The 21,954-nt window shown below is 46.0% G+C and overlaps 1 protein-coding gene across 5 annotated transcripts in view; it reads right to left on the bottom strand.

The window, feature by feature from the left end:
- Positions 1-21,954, bottom strand: part of LOC140482128 (dual 3',5'-cyclic-AMP and -GMP phosphodiesterase 11A-like) — a 424,709-nt gene that overhangs the window by 73,618 nt on the left and 329,137 nt on the right. For all 5 annotated transcript variants that reach the window (XM_072579133.1, XM_072579132.1, XM_072579135.1 and 2 more), the window contains 2 exons: positions 10,292-10,401; positions 9,286-9,376 (listed from right to left, as the gene is read on the bottom strand). In XM_072579133.1, coding sequence (XP_072435234.1) covers positions 9,286-9,376; positions 10,292-10,401 — 201 coding nt within the window. The remainder of the gene's footprint in view (positions 1-9,285; positions 9,377-10,291; positions 10,402-21,954) is intronic.

The raw sequence follows: 21,954 nt of genomic DNA, 5'->3' as shown, positions 1-21,954 counted from the left end.
GAACTCCTGCTGTCGGTAGGCCCAGAGCCTGGATTCCTGGTGGTGGTAGGCCCAGAGCCTGGACTGGTGCTGGTAGTAGTGAAGCAGTGGCAGCAGCAGAGCTGGGGTCTCCTGGGGCATTTACGTGGTCTTTGGTGTTCCTGGGGTGGAACTCCTTGAGGATTGGAACAACTTGGAGAGACCTTGCAGAAGCCCTGAAGCTGTGCTTGAGACCCCAATTTGAACAGAAGATGAACTCTTACTAAAGTAATTTCATTTTATCCTTATTGTAACTCAAATGGTGCTGGATTGTGGCAACAAAACACTTTTCACTGTATCTTCAAGATATATGTGACAATAAATCATTCATTCATTCATTCTAAACATCCTCACTGCTTAGCATTGTGGTAAAAACAATGACTGCAGATGCTGGAGACCAGATTCTGGATTAGTGGTGCAGGAAAATCACAGCAGTTCAGGCAGCATCCGAGGAGCAGTAAAATCAATGTTTCGGGCAAAAGCCCTTCATCAGGCATACAGGCAGAGAGCCTGAAGGGTGGAGGGATAAATGAGAGGAGGGTGGGGGTGGGGAGAAAGTAGCATAGAGTACAATAGGTGAATGGGGGTGGGGATGAAGATGATTGTTCAGAGAGGAGGGTGGAGTGGATAGGTGGAAAAGAAAATAGGCAGGTAGGACAGGTCATGGGGACAGTGCTGAGCTGGAAGTTTGGAACTGGGGTGAGTTGGGGGAAGGGGAAATGAGGAAACTGTTGAAGTCCACATTGATGCCCTGGGGTTGAAGTGTTCCGAGTCGGAAGATGAGGCGTTCTTCCTCCAGGCGTCGGATGGTGAGGGAGCGGCGGTGAAGGAGGCCCAGGACCTCCATGTCCTCAGCAGAGTGGAAAGGGGAGTTGAAATGTTGGGCCACAGGGCAGTGTGGTTGATTGGTGCGGGTGTCCCAGAGATGTTCCCTAAAGCACTCTGTTAAGAGGCGTCCAGTCTCCTCAGTGTAGAGGAGACCACATCGGGAGCAACGGATACAATAAATGATATTGTTGGATGTGCAGGTAAAACTTTGATGGATGTGGAAGGCTCCTTCAGGGCCTTGCATGGAGGTGACGGAGGAGGTGTGGGCGCAGGTTTTGCAATTCCTGCGGTGGCAGGGGAAGGTGCCAGGATGGGAGGGTGGGTTGTAGGGGGGTGTGGACCTGACCAGGTAGTCACGGAGGGAACGGTCTTTGCGGAAAGGGGTGCAGTGAGAAATATATCCCTGGTGGTGGGGTCTGTTTGGAGATGGCGGAAATGTCGGCGGATGATTTGGTTTATGTGAAGGTTGGAAGGTTGAGCACCAGGGGCGTTCTGTCCTTGTTACAGTTGAAGGGGTGGGGTCTGAGGGCAGAGGTTCAGGATGTGGATGAGATGCGTTGGAGGGCATCTTTAACCATGTGGGAAGGGAAATTGTGGTCTCTAAAGAAGGAGGTGGTGGAACTGGTCCTCCTGGGAGCAGATATGGTGGATGCGGAGGAATTGGGAATACAGGATGGCATTTTTGCAGGAGGTAGGGTGGGAAGAGGTGTAATCCAGGTACCAATCAACCACACCGCCCTGTGGCCCAACATTTCAACTCCCCCTTCCATTCTGCCAAGGAAATGGAGGTCCTGGGCCTCCTTCACCGTCGCTCCCTCACCACCAGACGCCTGGAGGAAGAATGCCTCATCTTCCACCTTGGAACACTTCAACCCCAGGGCATCAATGTGGACTTCAACAGTTTCCTCATTTCCCCTTCCCCCATCTTACCCCAGTTCCAAACTTCCAGCTCAGCACTGTCCCCATGACCTGTCCTACCTGCCTATCTTCTTTTCCACCTATCCACTCCACCCTCCTCTCTGACCAACACCTTCATCCCCACCCCTATTCACCTATTGTACTCTATGCTACTTTCTCCCCACCCCCACACTCCTCTCATTTATCCCTTCACCCTTCAGGCTCTCTGCCTGTATTCCTGATGAAGGGCTTTTGCCTGAAACACCGATTTTACGGCTCCACGGATGCTGCCTGAACTGCTGTGATTTTCCAGCACCACTAATCCAGGATCACTCCTTAGTATTGGCTATTAAGATAAAACGAGCTAGAATGTGTACTCAGTGATGTGTAGAGCTGTGTAAAATATGTATCTTATCCAGTAATGTGCATTGAAGTAATTTTATTTGACAGTTTTCTCCCATCCTTTTAAGTATGTTTACTCTTCGCTGAGTACAGTTCCACATGTTCTCTAGCACCTCAGTTTTGATCCCAGACAGGAATGTCTGTACAGTAGTTGGTCTTGCACGGAATTAGTAATAAACTGATTCCCATTCTCAAGATAATAAAGAAAACAGAGAATGCTGGAGAAACTCAGCAGGTATGGCAGCGTCAGTAGAGAGAAAAACAGAGTCTGTTATGACTCTTCTTCAGAACTATACTTCTCGCCCTCACTCACCTGAGGCCTCACTGATCCTGGGCCTCTACTCGGTGCATTGCCAGCTGCTACCATTGCTCCTGCTGGCACTCCCTGAAGTCAGCCCAGTCTTTAGTGAGGACATGGAACTTGATACGTTGCCAATTTTCTGTCTTCAACTTGCATGCAGGCCCACAGGAGGAATCAACGGTTACAGTGGAGGTTATTAAGGGTAACTTTGACGTGTGTTTGCTGTCATTAGTACTGTAGAATTTTACCAAGAGGAATACGTATTGAAAAGTTTATCGGGACTCTGTAGTCCTGTTGATGAGCTGGTCAGCAGGGCTGGAAGTGAGAAAGGATGCTGTGTGGGAAGCTTGTGGCAGCCTGAATCTGAACCACATGCTGGCAATCAAATGAAAAGGTGTAACCCAGGCTTGGCACAAGATCAGACGGCAGGGTTGGCACTGACATTGGGAAATCCTCGCCATCTCACCCTCATACAGCAGAGCACACCATATTTAAATGACAGAAAACCCTTTGAAATTGCTAAATCTTGCATGCTGTCTTTTTGAGGGGGGAGCTTCCATTAAACTGATCAGAAATTTTTCAAAATGTGCGATGATTGCACAACATAACATCTGTGCAAATTCAAGTAAGAGCAATGTCTCTCTTTGAAAAAGCCTAGTTGGTGACATCTTTGGATTTATCTGTGTTTGAAGGTGTTATAATCCTACCCAGCATGGTATCCCATGCTCACCGCTGCAGGAGAGCTTGCTCTGTGACTTCTCCAGGCCACTCAGTAATGTGGAGAGATTCCACTTCAGCTGATGGCTGCAAAAACCAAGATGAATTCCTAAGGTGACCTGGGCAGAGATCATTGCATAGGTGAGTGGCTATAGGCTCCATCTGAGTCCGGTATTGGAAAAAGGCAAATGATTCTCTTTTCTCTTCAAGAGTGAGATTGAGTGTCATAAAGCCAATAGGTGGACGGACAAATGAAAGGCACTGATTAGTTAAGGGCTACAATGGACATAAGATGAAACGTAAAATGTCTCTCCCAATTGAGTGTAAGATGGAAAGCTTCGACAAAATGTGTATGTTTTCAGCAATACTCAAATTACCCAGATTTTGATGAGTACGCAGGATTGGGAGGGCAGCTGGACATCTCATGGGACTGGGGGACAGTTTGACAATAAGGAATTTCTCTCAGCTTCACTGGAAACCTCAATTTTCCCTGCCACTAAAGAAAGATTACAGGATAAAGGCCAGGTCTATAATGCCAAGGGACGGGTGAAACACAGGGTGAGGTACAGGAGCTACATCTGCCAATAAAGGTAGAGCTGGAAGTCCTGTTAGTAGAATGGTGTGGTCGGTGCATGTTAAGTTTGAATTGTGGATATGGAGAGTGAGGAGGAAATGCGATTAACCGATCACCTTTGGTGAGTGTGGCAGCCTGCTTCACCTGTATGTGGTAGTGGTCATTAATTGTTTGTATGCTTCTTTTGCAATGACAACAGAAAAGAGCTCGAAGAATACAGTAAGCCAGGCAGCATCAGGAGATGGAGAAGTCAACGTTAATCTCGACTGCTGCAGAGAGTCATTGCCAGCCCCACGTGTTCCATCTAACACCTCCCCAGAGGGTGACAGTTGGAATGTCTCTGGAGTTCACTTTCACATGGGTCCTTTGTAGGGGCTGATACACAGACCTCGCTGGGGAGTCAGGTCCACAATCTGGTGAGCACTGTGTTGTTAGGCATGAGGGAACAGTGACAGGCAATTGGTGGACTTTAGGAAGCCTACCTTGTGCGGCCCCAAGCTAAAACATGTCCTGTGCTGATAGCACATATTCAGGCCAGCAGTTCCTGTTGCTGTTGCGAGGCTGCCTGTGCTGATTCCTGTGTAGCGTGGTGTTCCTGTGCAATATGATTTGTTTGTGCAGTGTGGTGTTCCCGTGCAGTGTGGTGTTCCCGTGCAGTGTGGATGCAGCGTGGTGTTCCCGTGCAGCGTGGTTGCAGTGTGGTGTTCCCGTGCAGCGTGGTGTTCCTGTGCAGCGTGGTGTTCCTGTGCGGTGTGGATGCAGTGTGGTGTTCCTGTGCAGCGTGGTGTTCCTGTGCAGCGTGGTGTTCCTGTGCAGTGTGGATGCAGTGTGGTGTTCCCGTGCAGCGTGGTGTTCCTGTGCAGTGTGGATGCAGTGTGGTGTTCCCGTGCAGCGTGGTGTTCCCGTGCAGCGTGGTGTTCCTCAGCAGCATGGTGTTCCTGTGCAGTGTGGATGCAGTGTGGTGTTCCCGTGCAGCGTGGTGTTCCTGTGCAGTGTGGATGCAGTGTGGTGTTCCTGTGCAGTGTGGATGCAGTGTGGTGTTCCTGTGCAGTGTGGTGTTCCTCTGCGGTGTGGTGTTCCCGTGCAGTGTGGTGTTCCCGTGCAGCGTGGTGTTCCTGTGTAGTGTGGTGTTCCCGTGCAGCATGGTGTTCCTGTGCAGCGTGGTGTTCCTGTGCAGTGTGGAGTTCCCGTGCAGCGTGGTGTTCCCGTGCAGCGTGGTGTTCCCGTGCAGCGTGGTGTTCCCGTGCAGTGTGGTGTTCCCGTGCAGTGTGGATGCAGTGTGGTGTTCCTGTGCAGTGTGGTGTTCCTCTGCAGTGTGGTGTTCCCGTGCAGCGTGGTGTTCCCGTGCAGCGTGGTGTTCCCGTGCAGTGTGGTGTTCCCGTGCAGTGTGGTGTTCCCGTGCAGTGTGGATGCAGTGTGGTGTTCCCGTGCAGTGTGGTGTTCCTGTGCAGTGTGGTGTTCCTGTGCAGCGTGGATGCAGTGTGGTGTTCCCGTGCGGTGTGGTGTTCCCGTGCAGTGTGGTGTTCCTGTGCAGTGTGGTGTTCCTGTGCAGTGTGGTGTTCCTCTGCAGTGTGGTGTTCCCGTGCAGTGTGGTGTGCCCGTGCAGCGTGGTGTTCCCGTGCAGTGTGGTGTTCCTGTGCAGTGTGGTGTTCCTGTGCAGTGTGGTGTTCCTGTGCAGCGTGGATGCAGTGTGGTGTTCCCGTGCAGTGTGGTGTTCCTGTGCAGTGTGGTGTTCCTGTGCAGTGTGGATGCAGTGTGGTGTTCCTGTGCAGTGTGGTGTTCCTCTGCAGTGTGGTGTTCCCGTGCAGCGTGGTGTTCCCGTGCAGCGTGGTGTTCCCGTGCAGTGTGGTGTTCCCGTGCAGTGTGGATGCAGTGTGGTGTTCCCGTGCAGTGTGGTGTTCCTGTGCAGTGTGGTGTTCCCGTGCAGTGTGGTGTTCCCGTGCAGTGTGGTGTTCCTGTGCAGTGTGGTGTTCCCGTGCAGCGTGGTGTTCCTGTGCAGCGTGGATGCAGTGTGGTGTTCCCGTGCAGCGTGGTGTTCCTGTGCAGCGTGGATGCAGTGTGGTGTTCCCGTGCAGTGTGGTGTTCCCGTGCAGCGTGGTGTTCCTGTGCAGCGTGGATGCAGTGTGGTGTTCCCGTGCAGCGTGGTGTTCCTGTGCAGTGTGGATGCAGTGTGGTGTTCCCGTGCAGCGTGGTGTTCCTGTGCAGTGTGGATGCAGTGTGGTGTTCCTGTGCAGCATGGTGTTCCTGTGCAGCGTGGTGTTCCTGTGCAGTGTGGATGCAGTGTGGTGTTCCCGTGCAGCGTGGTGTTCCCGTGCAGCGTGGTGTTCCTGTGCAGTGTGGTGTTCCCGTGCAGTGTGGTGTTCCCGTGCGGTGTGGTGTTCCCGTGCAGTGTGGTGTTCCTGTGCAGTGTGGTGTTCCTGTGCAGCGTGGATGCAGTGTGGTGTTCCCGTGCAGTGTGGTGTTCCCGTGCAGCGTGGTGTTCCTGTGCAGTGTGGATGCAGTGTGGTGTTCCTGTGCAGTGTGGTGTTCCTCTGCAGTGTGGTGTTCCCGTGCAGCGTGGTGTTCCCGTGCAGCGTGGTGTTCCCGTGCAGTGTGGTGTTCCCGTGCAGTGTGGTGTTCCTGTGCAGTGTGGTGTTCCTGTGCAGCGTGGATGCAGTGTGGTGTTCCCGTGCAGTGTGGTGTTCCCGTGCAGCGTGGTGTTCCTGTGCAGCGTGGATGCAGTGTGGTGTTCCCGTGCAGCGTGGTGTTCCTGTGCAGTGTGGATGCAGTGTGGTGTTCCCGTGCAGCGTGGTGTTCCTGTGCAGTGTGGATGCAGTGTGGTGTTCCTGTGCAGCGTGGTGTTCCTGTGCAGCGTGGATGCAGTGTGGTGTTCCCATGCAGCGTGGTGTTCCCGTGCAGCGTGGTGTTCCCGTGCAGCGTGGTGTTCCTGTGCAGCGTGGATGCAGTGTGGTGTTCCCGTGCAGTGTGGTGTTCCTGTGCAGCGTGGTGTTCCTGTGCAGTGTGGATGCAGTGTGGTGTTCCCGTGCAGCGTGGTGTTCCTGTGCAGTGTGGATGCAGTGTGGTGTTCCCGTGCAGCGTGGTGTTCCTGTGTAGTGTGGTGTTCCTGTGCAGTGTGGATGCAGTGTGGTGTTCCCGTGCAGCGTGGTGTTCCCGTGCAGCGTGGTGTTCCTGTGCAGCGTGGATGCAGTGTGGTGTTCCCGTGCAGTGTGGTGTTCCCGTGCAGTGTGGTGTTCCCGTGCAGCGTGGTGTTCCCGTGCAGCGTGGTGTTCCCGTGCAGCGTGGTGTTCCCGTGCAGTGTGGTGTTCCCGTGCAATGTGGTGTTCCCGTGCGGTGTGGTGTTCCCGTGCAATGTGGTGTTCCTGTGTAGTGTGGTGTTCCTGTGCAGCGTGGTGTGCCCGTGCAGTGTGGTGTTCCCGTGCAGTGTGGTGTTCCTGTGCAGTGTGGTGTTCCTGTGCAGTGTGGTGTTCCCGTGCAGCGTGGTGTTCCCGTGCAGTGTGGTGTTCCTCTGCAGTGTGGTGTTCCCGTGCAGTGTGGTGTTCCTGTGCAGTGTGGTGTTCCCGTGCAGCGTGGTGTTCCCGTGCAGTGTGGTGTTCTTCTGCAGTGTGGTGTTCCCGTGCAGCGTGGTGTTCCCGTGCAGCGTGGTGTTCCCGTGCAGCGTGGTGTTCCCGTGCGGCGTGGTGTTTCTGTGAGGCGTGGTGTTTCTGTGTGGCATGGTGTTCCTGTGCAGCGTGGTGTTCCCGTGCGGCGTGGTGTTCCTGTGCAGCGTGGTGTTCCTATGCAGTGTGGTGTTCCCGTGCAGCGTGGATGCAGTGTGGTGTTCCCGTGCAGCGTGGTGTTCCCGTGCAGCGTGGATGCAGTGTGGTGTTCCCGTGCAGCGTGGTGTGCCCGTGCAGCGTGGTGTTCCCGTGCAGCGTGGTGTTCCTGTGCGGCGTGGTGTTCCTGTGCGGTGTGGTGTGCCCGTGCAGTGTGGTGTTCCTGTGCAGTGTGGTGTTCCTGTGCAGTGTGGTGTTCCCGTGCAGCGTGGTGTTCCCGTGCAGCGTGGTGTTCCCGTGCAGTGTGGTGTTCCTCTGCAGTGTGGTGTTCCCGTGCAGCGTGGTGTTCCCGTGCAGTGTGGTGTTCCTCTGCAGTGTGGTGTTCCCGTGCAGCGTGGTGTTCCCGTGCAGCGTGGTGTTCCCGTGCAGCGTGGTGTTCCCTTGCAGCGTGGTGTTCCTGTGCGGCGTGGTGTTTCTGTGTGGCATGGTGTTCCTATGCAGCGTGGTGTTTCTGTGAGGCGTGGTGTTCCCGTGCAGCGTGGTGTTCCCGTGCAGCGTGGTGTTCCCGTGCAGCGTGGTGTTCCCGTGCAGCGTGGTGTTCCCTTGCAGCGTGGTGTTCCTGTGCGGCGTGGTGTTTCTGTGTGGCATGGTGTTCCTATGCAGCGTGGTGTTTCTGTGAGGCGTGGTGTTCCCGTGCAGCGTGGTGTTCCCGTGCAGCGTGGTGTTCCTGTGCAGCGTGGTGTTTCTGTGAGGCGTGGTGTTCCTGTGCAGTGTGGTGTTTCTGTGCGGTGTGGTGTTCTTGTGAGGCGTGGTATTTCTGTGCAGCGTGGTGTTCCTGTGAGGCGTGGTGTTTCTGTGAGGCATGGTGTTCCTGTGCAGCGTGGTGTTTCTTGGTGGCATGGTGTTCCTGTGCAGCGTGGTGTTCCTATGCAGCGCGGTGTTTCTGTGCAGCGTGGTGTTCCTGTGAGGTGTGGTGTTTCTGTGCAGCGTGGTGTTCCTGTGAGGCGTGGTGTTCCTGTGCAGCGTGGTGTTCCTGTGCAGCGTGGTGTTCCTATGCTGGGTGGTGTTTCTGTGAGGCGTGGTGTTCCTGTGCAGCGTGGTGTTCCTGTGCAGCGTACAGCACTGATCCCCTCTATCACTCGAGGATGGAGCTGTACAGGGTAGATGTCGCATTGAGTAATTCCATCTCTGCTTTTAGATTGCCTCTGAAATGTACACCCCTCAGGGACCTTGATGTAGTTCCCCTTTAATGTGTGGCTTGTTTGTCTCTAGGTTAAACACCACTGTTTTTAAAGTTTGGAATAACACTTTAAGCTCAATCACTTGCAAATCAGACTCTGCCCCTCAGCGTCACAGATTATTAAACTTGAGCACAGACAAAATCATTCAAGAGACAGTGTTGCTCCCAGTGCCACACTCTCCTGCAAATCAACATAGCTCTGATAGTGAGTCAGGTAAGTTCAATGTGAGAGTTATTGAAAGCACAGGTAACTTGCAGCAGTTTCATATCATCAGAAGGCTGCTTGAAATCCTAGTAAATTACATTTGAATTGCATGCAGGCGGCTAATTTTGATTTTATGAGGTTCCATTACAGATGGGCAAGTTTCCTGCTCGTTTACCCATGTGCCACCAACATAATCAGGAGCGGATTTCCTGCAGTCAGGGAACTGTTGTGCGGCCTCCCACAAGTTCTCTGAGCACCCCCCGTGCCATCTTGCCCGCTCTAGCAGGTTCCACAAGACCCAGCCCTTTACACTGGGATTTCTGGTTGTGTGAAGCAGCCAGAATGCATTACCTCACTTTGAAGAATCATAACTGCATGATTGAAATGATGTAGTTCTAGAGTAGCTGAGGTGCCATACAGCTGTGCCAAGGCGGATCCACTCCTGGAGGAAGAAAAAGATGTTTTAAGTTGATCAGAATATATTATTTCTTCTCTTTTTTAGAATTAATTTGTCTTTCCTTGGAGAATTCTACTGTGTTCCTTTTCTGTTAGGTTTGCTGATTGGTTCTTAAAAGTCATTTTGAGAAAAGGCTGTTAAGGGAGCACAATAACCTGGCTGAATTTCCAAAACAATTGTTAATACTTTAAAAACTGCCAAGAGAGATTCACCAACAAGCCTATTGGACCTTACTTCGAAGGCATACAAATGTAATGTGAAAAAGGTTTTGACAAAATGAAAACTACTTAATCCTCTTAAATGTTGAATTGGATAAAATGGTTAGTCTGGTCTTGGATCCGGCGGCTACTTTCATACTGGGATTTTATGCATTGCTGAATTTTATTAGTTATTGAAAGCACAGGGAACTTGTATCAGTTTATTTAATCAAGAAGGCAGCATCAAATCCCAGCAAGATCTAATTTCAGGTACACTGCATTATGCTGGATATTACAGTGGAAAGAAAGCTGGATTTCAAGAAATAAAATGGAATAACCCTTTCAATAAATTAAGATGCCAATTTAATAGTGAAGTTGAACAATTAATTGTTCTTAAAAATGATAGTACCTGGTGGATAGTCTGAAAGTAACTTTGCATTTATAAAGTCTGTTTTTCTTGTGCGTGTTTTAACTCAATTGGCCAAGATTGGCTGATTTATATTAACTGCAGAATTGAAGCTATAAATGTTTGGTAGATAGAATTAATGAAGACTAACATAAATCTGATAAGAGAGAGAGCAAAGTTTCTTCCAAAGTTTCATGTGAGTATTGGATATGTTCGGAGATCAACCATTGTGCTGTTTTAAAAAATATGATTACAGGTAAAAGCAATAGGAATATGTTACTAATCATTCAAACTTACTTTGCTTGGAAAGCATTGTTAGTGCCTCTGTGGTCCAAGTCATGACACAGGCAGCCTACCATTAGACCAAGAACTTCTGTATCTGTCAAAAGTTCCTGAAAATCTGCAGTCTGGCAAAACAACAAATGTACATCAGGTAAAGTTGACTAACCTCAATGATTTTGTCAATGGGATTGTCAGAACAAGATAACAATATTTACAGCAAGTGCACACATTTACAGAAAGTTATCCAATAAACATAATTACATAGTCTGTAATAACTATCTGACAGCTCCATATTTATGTTTTATTAACATAACATTAAGGCTTTATTAACTTGTGTTACTCATATCTGAGATACTGTGCAGGATGCAGCTCCAAAGAGCTCTAATATGAATGAATGTGAATGGAATAGCCTGCTCATACTTACTCCAAGACTTGAAGACATTCCTATGAGGGAAGCCACTGGTTTTACATAGTCAGCCATTTTGGTTTAGGAAAAAATGATGAACTTTGCATTTAAACTTTTGTGTTAAAGGGAGAATTTTGCCTCCTGATAGTGGAGGAATGGTGTATGAAAATTTGCTGCCTACTGTAATAAAGCATGTTGGTACAAAGCTGCAGTAACTTTATCCCAAGAACAAAATGGCAGATATTCCACCTCCTGTATAATATGTAATGAATTATCTAGTGGCCAACTGTAAAGAAAAATACTTATCTTCAGAATAAATTTGCATGTCTATCCTGTAAAGGATTGTAAACAATCTTATTCAAATAATTTCTAAGTGGATATGTCAAAATCTATTTCATTTTGTCTTTTTGTTTAAATGGATAAAATGTCTCTGTCAAAATAATAGAAGAATTTGAAAGTGCACTAACATTTTCAGCAAAGATGTGGGACTGGGATGAACAAAGTTAAAAATTACACAACACCAGGTCACAGTCCGACAGGTTTATTCAGAAGCAATAGCTATTGAAGTCGACAACCACCTGATGAAGAAACAGTGCGTTGAAAGCTAGTGCTTCCGAAAAAAACAATTTTCAGCAAAATACTACAGACATTAATTTCCAGATCAAGGGTTGTGAACTTCACTGGTTGGACCAACATTTATTGCCCTTTCCTGGTTGCCATTAAGATGGTGGTGAGCTGCCTTCTTGAACCATTGCAATCTACCTGCTGCAGGTTGACCCACAATGCCTTTGGGGAGGAAGTTCCAGGAACTTAAACCTATTGACATTGAAGGAATGGCAATATATTTCTGTGGGATGTGGGAAAAATAGTGTTACTTCTGCAATTCCATTTACTTATTCAAAGTAAATGAACTCACACCAGTATGTAATTGTTTTAGCCAAGAGCTGAGTCAACAAGAATGGAAACTATGTGGAGGAAATACACAACTATTTTTGTATTAGCTAAAATCGTATTCCAGAATGAAACGTGACTACAAAACAATGGTACGTATTACAGGCGAATAGATAAGATGCTGTGAGGGGAGAAAGTTAAGCTAGATACGCCTTTACAAATACAGGAACAAACCCCATTAAAAGGGTCATAAGGATCAGGGGAAGGTACAGATGGAGGGAGTAGATAATGGTGAAGAAAGAATATGCCTAACAATGACCTACAGTGGGATGAGGTCAAATGGCCTTGTGAGGCCAGAAATAAGCATTTTGTCACAGACACGGCCGGATAAGGCAAGAAATAAACAGGAGTAATGGGTGCCAGTCTTAGGGAAGTGGAAGATGTAAACAGGGGAGGAGCAATGTAAAACAAAAGAAACCAAATTATATAAATGTTGTGTATTAATTGAATTTGGGGGTGTGTATGTCCCCTGCCTTATAGACACTGGACATCACACCCTCTTGCAAGTGTAAAATAAAGGACACTACTGATTCAGATTTTGTCTCGGACTGCAATTATTGAAGTGTGTGAGCTTTGTTTCTCACATTTCCAAGTCAGGATGGTGAGTGACTTGGAGTGGAACTTGCAGCTAGTGGAGTTCCTTTGTATCTGCTGCCCTTGTTCTTCTAGATGGTGGTGATTGTGGGCTTGGAAAGTTCTATGTAAAGAGCTTTGGAAACTTGTGGTGCATCTTGTTCATGGTGTACACTGCTGCTACTCTGTACTGCCATGCAGGCAGTGAATGTTTGTGGCTGTGATGCCAATCAAGTGGACTTTTTCCTGGATGGTGCCAAGCGTCTTGGGTATTGTTGGATCAGCATCCATCCAGGTAAGTGGGAAGTATTTGACCACATTCCAGGCTTGTGCCTTGAAGGTGGTGGACAGGCTTTGAGGATTCAGGACTTGAGTTATTTGCTGTAGGCTTCCTAGCGTAGGCTTCCTAGCTTCTGACTTGTTGCAGCCACAGTTTTATATATGGCTGGTCTAGTTCTGTTTCTGGTCAATGGCAACCCCCAGGATAATGATAAAATGGGGATTTAATATGGTAATGCTATCAAACATCAAAGTGCAATGGTTAGATTCTCTTATATTGACAATGATCATTGTCTGGTGTGAAGATGTTGCTTCTTCAACAAAGTTGTGTTGTCCTTTGTTTTTTTTTCAAGAGGGTCATAAAGGCAGAGGTCCTGATATGTCTGGAAATATCTATTTGAAAACAGTAGCAGGGGAGTTCAGGTTTTTTTTTCTAGTTTTTGATTTATTTTTAGCTGGGGACCTAGAGAAACAGCTACAGTGAAAGGAGGTTCCATGTTTCAACAGAAGTCTTGCCTGAACTTTCTCTCTGAAATCTCTCTGGCCTGTAAGAACTCATGTTTGAATTTACCTTTTGCCATGAGGTGTCTTTAAGGGATGTTGCAAGAATTGGAATAGTTTCATTAAGTTGCAATATTGCAAATAAGTTGTTATTTTAAATTCATTTTTTTAGTTCATATTTCAACTGTAATATTTAAACAAGTTCTGTTTTGGGCAGCACAGTGGCTCAGTGGTTAGCACTGTTGCCTCACAGTGCCAGGGACCCGGGTTCGATTCCCACCTTGGGTGACTGTGTCGAGTTTGCACATTCTCCCCATGTCTGCGTTGGTTTCCTCCGGGTGCTCCGGTTTCCTCCCACAATCCAAAAGATGTACAGGTCAGGTGAATTGGCCATGCTAAAATTGCCCGTAGTGATAGGTGCATTAGTCGGGGGTAAGTATAGGGTATAGGTCTGGGTGGGTTGCTCTTTGGAGGGTTAGTCTGGACTTGTTGGGCCAAAGGGCCTCTTTCAATACTGCTGGGAATCTAATCTAAAGCTGAGTGGTTTGACCGGCTGCATCACTCCTGGAATAACCACTTTATATCTGCCTAAAAGAAAATAAAAAGCTAAGGTCAGGGTTACCTTTTTAAAACACTTTGAGAGGATCTGGCCTGGTCCATAACATTGGCATTTGTATGGTGCTAATATCCTTACCACTCATCAGCCCAAACTTGGATATTGTCCAGGTTTTGTTACATGTGGACATTAAATGTCCCAATATCTGAGGTGTTGCGAGTGGTACTGAGCACTGTGCAATCATCAGCAAAAATCCCTTTCCTTACCTTGTGGTGGAGGGAATGCCATTGACGAATCAGCTGAAGGACACTACCTTGACGAACCCCTGGAGAGATGTCCTGGAGCTGAGATGACTGACATCCGACAACTATAACTATCCTGTGTTCCAGGTATGACTGTAAGCAGTGGAAAGTTTTCTCCCAATTCCCACTGATTCTAGTTTATCCAAGGCCTCCTCATGGCACATCAAATCAAATATGGCCGTGATGTCAAGTACAGTTACTCTTACCTCCCAGCTGTAGTTCAGCTCTTTTGTCCATGGAACCAAAACTGTAATGAGGACAGTAGCTGAGTGGTCTGTCTTTTAAGACATTGTTAATGAGAGGTGACCTCTCAGGTACAAACGTAAAGTTTTGGAAAAGAAGATCCTTTTTTGTAATCGCCATCAAATTAACCAAAAGCAATGCCATAAACATGACCAGCAATTAAAGCTGCCCATTTGTAATTACAGGGCAGGCTTGAAGTGTAAAAATTTAATGTGAATATATTAAGAAAGATGGTCAACGTCCTAGTACAATGGCCCACAATTTAAGAACAAATAGAATACTATGTTTTATTGCGAGAGAATTGAATACAAGAGCAGAGAGGTTACACTTCAGTTATACAGAGCATTGGTGAGACCACATCTGGAGTACTGTGTACAAAACTGGTCACTGGACTTATGGAAGGTCAAGCAGCAGTAGCAGTTCAGAAGAGGTTTACTAGACTAATATCTGGAATGAGCAAATTTCATATTGTCAATTTCAGGTAATTTCATGGAGACTCTCTCTATAAGCTTGAGTAAGTTAACTGTCGCAATTTATACTGCTCATCTTATTTTGTATGCACCATGCCTCTGTAGGAAAAAGTGCGGACTGCAGACATGGAGTAATTGAGTCATACAGCACAGAAACAGACACTTTGGTCCAACTTATCCAAGCTGACCAGGTTTCCCAAACTAAATTAGTCCCATTTGCCTACGTTTGGCCCATATCCCTCTAAACCTTTTCTATTCATGCACTTGTCCAAATGTCTTTTAAATGTTGCATCTACCTGCATCATACCTGGATCTATCCCTTCCACTGGTATTTCATTCCACTTATGCCTCTATAGCGCTGCACCATGCAATATTGTGCTTGCCAGGTGTAGTTGTGCTTGCTGCTGGAATTTCCTTCTGGTATTTCCGCCACTGCCACATTAATTAAAGCCTAGATGTGCACCAGGTCAATCCCTGCCAGCCACAACTCAGCCTTCACAGGATACACAGTAAGAGGGAAATGGAAAAGAACCCTCTCAGAGGGCATGCAGGTGGCATGGGTGACACCAAATTACAAATGGGAGCTCTCATGCAGAAATGTATTGACACATCACATCATCATCGTCATCATCACTAGTCTGATTACTGTCATTGTAATTGAAAATACAAGAATTAAAACTGCAGACTACTCTTCATTAGGCCATCTTTTTGAACCCTGTCTAAGGAAGTGCTCCTCTTTTACCAGCATAGCATAACATCTCATCGTTGTTCAGACTGACCATGGTCCATAACTGCGAAAATGATTTGAAAGTACAGCCCAATGAGATCAGATCCCTGACTGATTTCTGGACAGCTCCTTGACTGTCTTACACCTAATCTGTTGTGTGCTTGCTGTGGTCTGTAGTGGTCCAAACCCTTCTCACCTTTAGTGCCTGACTGACTGTGTCCAAGCCCCTGGACTGATATCTGATAATGCCCTTGACTTTTTCTGCCTGTTCTCTTGACTGATGCCATTCGGTCTTGGCTGAGATCTACTCCAATTTGACTTTCAGGCACAGCTATTTTGTTGAAGCGTATTTAGTATAATTGCCACGAGTTGCTTGCTGATGTGGCACTGACGTTACAATGCTAGGGGGTAATAGGGAGAGTACCTCTCTGTCAAACATGGGCACAGGGCTAAGGACAGGTCATCTATGTAGGTTGATTCATGCCCCTGCCTCTTTCCTGGTCACAGAGTCAGAGTTACAGTCACTGCTGACAGAAATGACAAGCTGCCTGGCTTTGTTTCTGCACTAAGAGGAGAGGCTAGATTGAAGGACAATGAACCTGAACGTTCGAATAATACACAAAAAAGTAAGGCACGGAAGAGATGCCATGAGCATCCAATTAGAGTGATTGAGCACTAAGAACAAGCTATGACCCCTGAGATGTACCCTTCCATGCAATATAAGATGTCAGTGAGCTTCAAAGTACAGTATTGAACTGGTGAACTGCATTCCTAATTTGGCCAAAATGTTTCAGGGTGTGTTTTGATGCCACCGTTTGTGGGTGGGGTTTTGCAGGGAGCATACAGATAGTCACTGCCTGTACCTGGAGACTACCCTGAGATCATCAGCATCCATAGTTTTTTCCTTTATCTTCCCCTACCTTAATATAAGGAACCTTGTTCCTATAATGAAATATATCATAAAGGAAACACAATGGAATTGAACGGTTAGATGAACGCAACCAATTGGATCTTTCATTCTAGTTGAAAGAATTTGAGAAATCTATTACAGACAAAGAAGAAATACAATTAAACATGTCAAAGCTGAAACAACAGCAAATAAACACAGCTGCTGTGGAGCAAAAGCAAGTTTATGCTTCCAATGAAACAGGATAGAGAAAGATCTTTGGATTTTCAAAAGATGTTTGATAAAGTATCACTCTCTAGGCTACTTAATAAGCTAAGAGCCCATGGTTTTGAGGTAGCATATTAGCATGGAACAAGAATTAGCTAATTAATAGAATAGGATAAAGGGGGCATTTTAAGGAATGGATAAGATGTACCTAGTAGAGTGTCACAAAGATCAGTACTGAGGTTACAATTAGTTACTTTATAACCTATTTGTTATTGTTGTAAATTTAATTCCACTTACTGTAGTGTCATGGAGTCATACTGTACGAAAATGGACCCTTTGGTCCAACTCGTCCATGTCGACCCAGTTTCCCAAGCTAAACTAGTCCCAAACTGCATTTGGCCCATATCCCTCTAAACCCTTCCTATTCTTGTACCTGTCCAAATGCTGCATCTACCTGCATTGTACCTGCATATACCTCTTCCTTTGGCAATTCATTCCACTTTTGTGTGAAAAAGGTGCCCATTTGGTCCCTTTTAGATCTTTCTCCTCTCACCTTTAAAATATCCCCTCTAGTTTTGAAATCCTCTACCCGATACAAAAATCTTAACTATGCCCCTCATGATTTTGGAAACCTCTATAAGGTTACCCCTCAACTTCCTATGGGCCAGTGACAAACATTCCAACCTACTTGGCCTCTCCTTTAATTCATTTTTTCTTTACATAATATATTTTATTAAGAAAAAATAGATTTTTAAATATTACAACAAATACAAAACAATGCAATTCAAAACAGTACAAAAATAGTACAAAACTAAACCCAAATAATAAAAGAAATTCCCCAACCCACCCTCCTATACGAATGTATAAACATATATAGAGAAGTATAAAATTTAAAAAAAACCTAAACTAGCTATTTAACTAAATAAATACCTAACAACAAACAAATAAATAGTAATAACTCAGCCCAGCCAAACTAAACACTCATACATTCACAGTTCCTCCTCCCTGGATATTGGACTCATGAAACACAATCGTTACGGCTATATAAAAGCCCTTGTTAGTGTGGCAGATAAATCTGTGTCCAGGTATTTCAAAAAGGGTTTCCATGTCTTATAAAAATTCTCAGTTTTGTGGTGTACCATATTTGTGAGAAAATCCAGGGGAATATGCTCCATAACAATCTTCCGCCAACCTGACAGGCCTGGGGTTTTTTTCTGATATCCAACCTAGCAAGATATTCTTCCTTGCACAGAATGTAAGAATATTGAAAAATTTTGCCTTATGCGAGTCTGTAGGAAATACAATGGGTAGGCCCAAAAGGAGCGAAATAGGGTCCTTCTCCACCCCTACACCTAAAGTCCTCCCCATTGCACCCACCACAGCGCTCCAATATGTTTGAAGCCTGTCACAAGACCAAAGACAATGGGTAAGAGTACCCGTACAGACCTTGCACTTGGGGCATGCTGAAGATACCCCTAGTTTAAGTTTGACAAACGGTCTGGGGCTAAGTGGACCCTGTGGAGAATCTTCAACTGTAAAACATGGGTCCTATTGCAAATTGATATCTTCCTTGCATTCTCCCAAATATCCTCCCATGTCTCTGAAGAAACTTCAACACCCAGCTCTCTTTCCCACATCTTGCAGAGTCAATCAGAATCATCTGAGGTGGCACCCGCCAGTTGGTGATATAGAGTACTGACAGAGAGTGTACTCTTAGCCCTTAGTACCCCTCTTTCTATGTCAGATTTGTAGAGATAAGTCAAAAGTGTGGTCTTTTTTTGAATAAAATCCCTAACTTGATAAAAACGAAAGAGGTCTCTATCAGGTAACTCGTACTTCCGTACTAACTGATCGAAGGACATCATTACATCTCCCTCAAATAAATCACCCATGCAAAATATACCCCTAGCTGCCCAACGTTTAAATCCTGAATCTAATATACCTGGTTGAAAACTTGGCATACCCACTAAAGGTGTAAACAAAGATGTTTTGCCAATATTACCTTCCCTCTGCCGAATTGCCCTCCATGCTTTAACAGTATTGATGACTATTGGGTTATGGCAATATTCCCTAACTGTCCTCACCTTGTCCAGAAACAGCAAACTGGTAAGGGGGCACCTTGCCTGGGAGACTTCGATATCTAGCCATATTGAAAGAGGGTCCCCACAAACCCAATCACTTACATAGGTCAAAAGCGAGCTTAACTGGTAATTTTTAATGTCCGGAAGGTCTACTCCCTCCAATCTGTGAGGCAACTGCGGTTTGGCTAATTTAATGAGGGGCCGTTTACGGTGCCAGATAAAGGAATTGAACCAACTGTTCAGTCTCCTGAGTGTTTGTTTATTGAAAATCAGGGGGAGCATCCGTATAGGGTATACCAAACGAGGGAGAATATTCATCTTAATAAGCGCTATCTGACCCAACCAAAGTGCCTCCCATCTTTGGAGATCTTGTGTAATTTTTTCAAATAATTGAGTAAAATTGGTTTTGAACAGCCAATCCAGAACTGGAGTAATGAATATGCCCAAATACACAAAACCCCCCTGTGACCACCTAAATGGGAATCTATAGTCACTCTCAAGAGCCAACTCTTTCGTAAGACCACCCAAAGGCATAGGAGGAAGTGAGGACTGCAGATGCTGGAGATCAGAGCTGAAAATGTGTTGCTGGAAAAGCGCAGCAGGTCAGGCAGCATCCAAGGAACAGGAGAATCAACGTTTCGGGCATCAGCCCTTCCTGAAGAAGGGCTGATGCCCGAAATGTCGATTCTCCTGTTCCTTGGATGCTGCCTGACCTGCTGCGCTTTTCCAGCAACACATTTTCAGCACCCATAGGCATAGCCTCTGATTTAGCAAAATTAGTCTTATACCCTGAAAAAGCGCCAAACGTGTGAATGTATTGTATCAGGCAAGGCACTGAAACTGCTGGGTTTGTCAAGAAAATTAGAACCTCATCTGCGTACAGCGAGATCTTCTGTAATTTTGACCCCACTTCTGGAGCTGATATATTGAGATCCCCAAGAATGGCCTCTGCCAACGGTTCAATCACCAACGTAAAAAGTAATGGTGAGAGGGGAAAGCCCTGCCAGCTGCCTCTAGAAATATTAAAATTGCTTGATCGTACCCCGTTGGTAATGACTGCAGCGAGAGGTACACTGTAGAGAACCTTTACCCATCTTATGAAAACTTCGCCCAGACCAAACCAGTCTAGAGTATAGAAAAGGTACGGCCACTCAACTCGGTCAAATGCTTCTCTGCATCTAAAGAAATCACCAATCCCTGTATTGAATGCTGTCGGCATGCTTGAATTACGTTAAGCAGCCTCCTAACGTTATTGGAGGATCTGTGACCCTTTATGAAGCCTGTCTGATCCTCTTTAATAATAGAAGGTAACACAGTCTCCAGCCTTAACGCAAGAGCCTTAGAAAGGATTTTAAAGTCCACATTTAAGAGTGAGATGGGCCTGTATGAAGCACAGTCTTCTGGATCCTTCCCTTTTTTAAGGATAAGTGAAATATTGGCCTTTCTCAGAGGTGGTGGGAGACAAACATGACTGTATGAATCATTAAACATATTCAGCATCGGGCCTGACAGTATACTTACAAATTCCTTACAGAATTCACTGGGAAGTCCATCAGGACTGGGCGCTTTTCCACTCTGAAGTGCCTCACAGCTTCCTGCACTTCCTGCTTTGATAATGGAGCATTGAGAAAGGACCGTTGTTTGGGAGTCACACCCAGGAGCTTCAGATCTCTAAAAAAGGATTCAATTTTGGCCTGCCCCTCCTCACAATTCCTAGACTGATATAACTTAGAGTAGAATCTCTGGAATGCCACATTAATCTTTTTAGAATCACGTTAGGTTCCCAGACCCTTCCCTAATCGCTGTAATGGTTTGTGGAGCACTTCTCTTTCTGGCAAGGTATGCTAAGTATTTGCCTGGCTTGTCACCATGCTCGTATAACCTTTGCTTTGCAAAAGCCAGCTCCTTCTTTGCTGTCTGCATGAGCTTGGAATTTAGTGCAGACCGCAGAGCCGTAATCCTCTGTAGTTTGACCAACGAGGGTGTGTCAAAATAGGCCTTCTCGGCTGCCTTCAACCGTGCTTCAAGGAGACGTTGCTGCTCACCCTTCTGCCGCTTCCTACTGGTGGAATATGAAATAACAAACCCTCTGGCATAAGCTTTGGCAGTTTCCCAGAGAACAGATGAGCTATCAACCGAGCCTATGTTGATGTCTAGGAATGCCCGAAATTCCCTAGAGAAATACTCCATAAACTTGCTGTCCACGAGAACAAAGGGGTCCATTCGCCAGTACCTTGTATCCACTGTAACATCCTTAATTTTAGCCATGAGGTACAGTGGGGCATGATCAGAGATGGCAATATTACCATCATACAGGATGCCACCAGATCCAGGGTTACCGCAGGGATCAGAAAAAAATCAATCCTCGTGTGACAGCTGTGCTGATTGGAGAAAAATGTGAAATCCCGATCTGTAGGGTGGAGACACCTCCAGACGTCCACCAATCCTAATTCCCCACACAAACCCAATAACTGTTTAGTTTGTGCACAGGGACCTTTGGTCTACTTTGGGGTCCATGAGGCAGTTAAAATCTCCCCCTATAATGATGTGCCGAGACTTGAGACTTATCAGTTTAGAAAAAGCATCTACCAAGAATTTAAGAGGATGAGCTGGGGGACAATAAACATTTAAAATGCCATATTCTTCCCCATTTATCAAGGCTTTAAGAATTACAAACCTCCCATATGTGTCTTTGACACATTCCAACAATTTAAATGAGAGATTTTTCCTTACCAATATAGCCACTCCCCTACTTCTGGTATTAGATGATGAAAAATAAACTCGGTCAAAGCCATTCTGCTGTAATTTCAGATGCTCTTTGTCATTCAAATGTGTCTCCTGTAACAAAGCAATATCCAACTTCTCCTTTCTAAGACTCAAGAGTACCTTCTTCCTCTTAATTGGTTAGTGACTTCCCTTGATATTCCAGGTACACCATTTAATCAAATCATTAGCCATAATCTTCTGCAATTACATTTAAATTCCAGAGAGGACGAACCCAAACCACAAATTGCTGAGCCTTAGTGTCGCATGATCCACCAAATATAAGACTTACATAAACTAAAACCACTACATTTAACAAACATACAAAATTATTAAAAATAAAAAAACAACAAAAACCAGAAAACAAACCAACATATAAAGTGCCAATAGCGCTGAGTAGGGGAACTCACCCCCTGCCTGAAGGGAGCAACTACCCATCCCAAACTGCCCATAAATAGGCATCTAACCATCTCAACCACCTTCACTTCTTCCAGCTAGAGCTGCATTGCAAGCACAAGCTAAAAAGAATAAACACCCCATAGAATATCAATATGAATAAAAAAACATTCTTTTATAAAAAAAAGGGAATAAATACTCCACCCATCCTTTGCTATGTCCTAACTTAGAAATTTAAAATGTACATCTTAACCAGCGCCAGACATAGTTTGAACCAAATTATTATCAATAGAGGAAAGAAAAAGGGGAAAAACAA

Source organism: Chiloscyllium punctatum, chromosome 10 (genome assembly GCF_047496795.1).
Source record: "Chiloscyllium punctatum isolate Juve2018m chromosome 10, sChiPun1.3, whole genome shotgun sequence".
NCBI lineage: Eukaryota > Metazoa > Chordata > Chondrichthyes > Orectolobiformes > Hemiscylliidae > Chiloscyllium > Chiloscyllium punctatum.
The sequence above is the reverse complement of the archived record's forward strand: the minus strand, read 5'-3'. Positions and strand labels throughout refer to the sequence as shown.